General features: G+C 38.0%; 1 protein-coding gene across 1 annotated transcript in view; it reads left to right on the forward strand.

Moving 5' to 3' along the window:
• MOXD1 (monooxygenase, DBH-like 1) overlaps positions 1 to 5,751 on the forward strand; it is a gene marked incomplete at both ends in the record, with an annotated part of 28,964 nt that extends 23,213 nt beyond the window's left edge. Inside the window, 3 exons of the mRNA XM_010289110.1 lie at positions 1,142 to 1,308; positions 2,723 to 2,914; positions 5,692 to 5,751. Coding sequence (XP_010287412.1) covers positions 1,142 to 1,308; positions 2,723 to 2,914; positions 5,692 to 5,751 — 419 coding nt within the window. The remainder of the gene's footprint in view (positions 1 to 1,141; positions 1,309 to 2,722; positions 2,915 to 5,691) is intronic.
• Positions 5,752 to 6,000: the final 249 nt, after the last annotated feature.

The following is a 6,000-nucleotide window of genomic DNA, read 5'->3' on the forward strand; positions in this document are numbered from 1 at the left end:
CTGCTATGTCTGTTATGTTTTTTAGAAGACCAATATAGGTCACTAGGAAGCCTCTTACCTTCTCTGAGATACTTGGTAGTTTTTTGCATTTTTAATTTTAAAATTTGAAAAGAGACAACAAAGGAGAACGTAAGAGATGAACTAACAATGTAGAGCTTGTACAACACAAATTAATCTTTGGTTTTTGCGTGTATCTTTCCTAATAAAAATGGCTAATACAGGAGAAATAATTGCAAGTAGTTAGATGACAGAGGCAACATATCTACTCATTCTGAGTAGATACACAAGCAAACGCATATGGCTAAACACTTAGATGAATGAAATAGATTCATACAATTTTGACTCTTAAAACCCACAGCCTTTTTACATCAGACTTTTGTTCCTTAAACTACTTTTTGAAATCAAGAGAAGTCTTTGAGTGAGTGAAGCATTAAAATCCTATGTACTTCTCTTGTCTACTTTACTCAAGATGCTGGTATTATCTTCAAGTTTGGGACTTAGGAAGCCAATTTTCATATGTCTGGTTGGTGCTCTCTTAATTGGGGAGATTGCAAAAGGGAATTATTTGGTCATCTGAGGTATGCTGTAATGTGACAGCAATTAATAATCCAAAACAAAGAAAAAAACATAATTAATGCTAGGGCTCAAGGTGAAAGAATAGATAAATTTACAAGTAGAAGGCAACACATGGCTTGAAAATTCTAAAGAAAAATAACCACAACAACTTTAAGCTCTGCTTTAAATATTTAATTTGAAAGTCATACACGGCACTTTTTGAGATCTTATTATTTCCTTGTATTGTTGGCTCTGTCTGTGATCTGCCGCCTTTTCTCTGAGGTCCATGTTGGGTAACTTAGTGGGAGGGACACAGGGGCTATGGGCAGCACATATTTTTCATTCACATCTGAGCACCACAGATATCAACATACCATGTTTAACAGCCCTCCTATGGACTGCCCCTATTTATTACTTCCTGCATATGGTTTGACTAATTTCCAGGTTATTGAGGTTGATTCCTCCATTTTCATGTAAAAAACTTAGGACAAGCCTTGAAAAATATGAAACAATTTGGTTTGGTGGTTTTGGGGTTTTTTTCTAATACTGATTTACAGCCATGGCTGACTGTGGTCTTTTGTTGCAGGCTTGATAGATAACTCTGGTCTGAGGCTAATTTATACTCCAGTTATAAGGAAATATGATGCTGGGGTTATTGAAGCTGGTCTTTGGGTCAGCCTATTCCACAATATCCCACCGGGCATGCCTGAATTTGTGTCAGAGGGTCACTGCACACTGGAATGTCTGGAAGAGGTATGTCTCCTGCCTGAATCCATTGCTTTTCAATCTTAGAAATAGTTTTGGACAGCCCGTTTAACTTCTTGGGAAGATTGATAGTTACTGGTTAAGGACATGTGAGAAAAAGCATCTGCTACATGCCGCCCTCCAGAATGTTGAGTCTTTTTGATCTGGGTATTTGGGGTGCTCAGTATTCAGGCTGCTTTACTGATATGAGTAATACTGGATGACACAGTGCTTGCAATGATTTAATTGTGTGTTCAATATATAAGCATACATTGCTTACATGGCAAAGCTATAAATAGCCTGGAATAGTTAGCACTGAAAAAGTGTTGAGAGATCTGTACATATCCAAAAGGCTCCTAATAGTGAAATGAAAGCCTGAAAGGTATTAGACCAGTTACAGAAACTAAAAACCTGAAATAATTTTGTTGTATGGCCCAAAGTACAAAATTATGCATTCATTAAACACTTGGTTTCATTAGGATAATCTAAATATCTCCACAGATAATGGAGGCGTTGTCTAAAATCTGCAATTAATGTATCACAGGAGATTCTCATATACTTTGTCATTTATAGAGAAAGGTTGAATCAGTGCTTGTTATGATGTGGTTTGGAGTGAAGGGCAAATTAGATATGGAATTTAGATTTGTTCTTGGTGGTGTTAAATGTTCCATATTGTCATAGCATTTTTCAGCCTAAAGACACTTAAAGAATCCATTATCGTGAGGTTTCTAACCTTAAGGCTGTACTTGAAAGGTATTGTGATAACAGATAATTTCTAGTTTGGGCTCTGAACAAGAATCAAAGTTTAGCATACCAGAAGTTCAGATCCATAGATCTCAGCTAGAATGGGAGTGATGTCAGATTTGTGTCAATTTGGAAAAGTTAATTTTAAAATGTTTTTGACGCGAAAAAAAGTTTCAGATGTAAACCTACAGTATTTTGCTACCAGTTGACTTGAAGTTGGGAAGTAGAGCATATTATAATTACAGCCTCTTAATTTAAAGTGCTTCTCTTGGCACGATATTGATGATAACGTCATTTATAACTGCACAGAAATTCTTTTTCACAATAAACATCCATATTCAGTAGTATCAGCCAATAGCAGTAAAATGATGTGCAGGTTGAAAACCCTAGTCTATCGAGAATCATTGGCAGTTAATTTGATTTTCATTAAAACTGTGTGCATTAGGACTCAAAACACATTTTTATTAAAAAAAAAAATTCCCAGAAAAAACCCAAGACTTTTTTATATATTAAACCTTAATTTCACATGCAGATTTGTTTTTGCTCCAGACTACATTTTGCTGTAAACTGAGGGAATGTAAAATGCATTTATTAACGTATTTTCACTCTGTTTGTACATTGCACTACATTACATTACACTGCATATGGGCAATACATGGTGTTGGTTTCCCCTGGCCAGGCTCTAGGTGCCGAGAGACCTGCGGGGATTCACGTGTTTGCGGTACTTCTTCATGCTCACCTTGCTGGCAGAGCTATCAGGATGCGCCACTTCCACAACGGCGAGGAGCAGGAGCTGCTTGCTTATGATGATGAGTTTGACTTCAACTTCCAGGAGTTTCAGTATCTGAAAGAAGAAAGAACCATCTTGCCAGTACGACATTTTTAATTCTTTCCCTGAAAGTGTTTAAGAGATTGTGTGCCTAGCATTTACTCAAGTTTAAAATTAATTTTGCTACGTAATTCTTGAATGTTTTGTTCATTTTTCCACTTACCGCAGTGACTAACGCATTAAAGTTGCAGTGTCTCAGGAGACACTGCAGACTGTCTTGGCCCATCAATTCAAGGTACTCTTTGGGTCTGTCTGGTGTCCACAACTACTTGATTTGAACTTTACTTTTATAAATGTTTGAACAAAGCATATTATAAAATCATATGTGTGCCTGGTTGTGCCGTTTTTGTGCCTCCAGCCAGCTGAAGAATGGAAACGCCACTGCGTGGCTTTACGGAGCCTCTGGAGCCAAGTAGCATATCCTGAGTACTTGCACACAGCAAGTATCCAGCCTTGCAAACATCTATCTACAAATCAGCCAAGTCTTCTGTTTATTTCACATTTTTATTTGTTGTTAGGAGTAAAACTCTGAGCTCATGTTCCACATGAGGCTTCTCTAAGTAAACAAAACCTTTTGGAAGAAGAAATCATGCAATTCTATCTGCTGTTCTTGTGAAAATAATGTACTATATTTTTTAGAAAAATCCTAACCGCAATTATATTATAAAGCACTAGCTATCCATAGGTATTGCACAAAAAGAGTCTGTATTTTTTTGGTTGAGTCACTCATTTAAAAATTATTTGCTCAACTTTCTTAGTTCCAGCTGGCATGTATTTTTGAAGCTTTGGCCCGAGGACAGAAAATTTAGTGCTGCAAAGGTTGGATGCTCCAGATCTGACCAGCAGAGCAGGTGGAAATGTGCCTCTCCGGGTGCATGTGAACAAGCCCATTACTTGATGGAATTGGTCAGATGCAAAATATCAAACAACTGGACTTTTTTGATGATTGAAGCCAGTAAGGGAAGGGAGCTGGAAAGACCTTTGGAATGACTGAATTTCAAGTATGGTCAGGAACCCCACGATTTAAACTTCCAGGCTTCTCTTCATGTCCCTTCCTCTCTTATGCCTCTTCTCCCACACCGGGTTACTTTGATATTTGTCCTTTAAAGGCAAGAAGCTAAAATGCTAACTTTCTAATTTAATTTCCACAGCAAAACATGGATGTTCAGGTGCAGCATTTACTCTTTGAAGTCCAAGTGCTTGTACTCCACGGGGACTTCAAAGACAAACTGGTGTTACCTCCTCCAGGAAAGAAGTGTTGAAAGGTTTAGGAAGAGGGTTGGCAGAAGATGACAGGTTTGCAGAGAAAACCTGTAATATTTTTAGGAAAATCCACACATATTATAGAGAAAGGCCTCTTAAAATTCAAGAACAAAAGGGAGTAGACAGTAGAAAGACCAAAAGAGGTATTTGATAGTATCAACAACTTAAAAAAAGACAGCTCGAGTAGAAGCAGGAATTCTTTCTCTGAAGTGAGCCTTTTTCATGCCTTTTATTGTTTTCATCTTATGCAAAAATACCAGCACAGCTTTACATACATCATTCTAGTGTAATTTGGACCACAGTCTAATCAATTAACTATTAGCAGTAAAAAATTTTATAGAAGTTCTTGTTATTCTCTCCTTCTGCCAACTCTTCCAAGGATGTATCTTTCTTTCAGCTCATGGAGTCCAGGTTATTTGCTTTCTTCACGTATCAGCACTCTCTTCCAAATTTGGAAGTGAAAGACCTAATCTCACAGAAGGAACACTTCTAGTGAATGTTATCCGGTCCATAAGCCATGAGAGCCAGGGACCTTGCTGGTGGGAACTGGCTCTCCCACTGGGAGCAACAAAGCTGTGCCAGTTCACACTGCTTCAGAAAGCTCCGTCTCCATTTGGCCAACACGAGGCTGATGCACCTTCTTCCAGCAGCCCGGAGTACAGTCAGTGCCAGCATTGATCTGGCAACGAGGCAGCCGACAGGAAAGGAGAAATTCTCAACCTTTGAAGGGTGATCTTATGTTTTCAGGGAAGATTAATACAATGGGTGAGAAGGGAAGATGCTGGTGCAAAAAAAATGAACCAAAGCAAATAAACCTTTGGCATCCTTGTGATACGAAGTTGCCCCAAAATAGCAGATTTTTGACGTCTGGCTGTGTTCTTCAATACTTCAATTTCCACTTGATGATAATGGTGAATTTGAGATTTGTATTTGATTAGGTACAGGGAATAAAGGTATTACCAAACTGTAGATCAGTTTGTCAAGACAGCAAAAAGTAAATTGTATGTGCTTGAGAAGGTAAGTATTCATCCTTTCCCATACACATCTGTCAATGTAGTTAAGTCTTTGCCTGCCACTCCTCTACTCCCAGGCTTGGCAGATAAATAGTTGTTATTGTGATGTGGAAAACCTTATTTTCCTCATTTGGCAAGTATTTCTATTGAAGTTGGCAGGATAAATTAGCCTGGGGAAAGCTATCCAAAGTAGAACTGGATGAGTTTTGGAGCAAGAATGATATGTATACATTGTCTACATATATAATTTTCCTGAAAACAGGATTATAACTGGGCACATCCATTGCTATTTTAAAAAAAAACAGACGAGGCTTTTAATAAGACTCCACTTAAATCCATGGGGGATCCCAGAGGATCAGGGATAATATGAATGCTAAGTGCCAATGCCTTAGCATACGCCAATTACCTAATCCTTTGCTCCTTCAAAAAGTCCTATCCACTGCTCTGATCTTCATTTCTTAAGTGTTTGCTGTCATCTGTGGATACCTGAAACTGGTGTTGATAAACTTCAGAACTGTGAACTTCCTAAATCTTGTGTTTCAGGGGGATAATTTAATCACAGAATGTCACTACAGTACTGTGGACCGAATTCGCATGACATGGGTAAGGAAAGTTTTAATGGATCAAAATAAGTACACAGATAGTATTGGGGAGTAAAATCTTTTTCATAAAATGCTATTAAAAAGCGTGAACTTACTTGCTAATGCCTGTGTGCACGTAATTATGTATTATCTTTCCTTTCATAGACTCTTAGGTTTTAAAGCCATCGGGACTACGATGATCATAGTCTGATCTCTTGCATAAGGCATTCAAATGACTAGTCTATGAAAATAAGCAAGCCAGCTCAAAAGA

Source organism: Phaethon lepturus, unplaced genomic scaffold (assembly GCF_000687285.1).
Source record: "Phaethon lepturus isolate BGI_N335 unplaced genomic scaffold, ASM68728v1 scaffold21876, whole genome shotgun sequence".
Lineage (NCBI taxonomy): Eukaryota > Metazoa > Chordata > Aves > Phaethontiformes > Phaethontidae > Phaethon > Phaethon lepturus.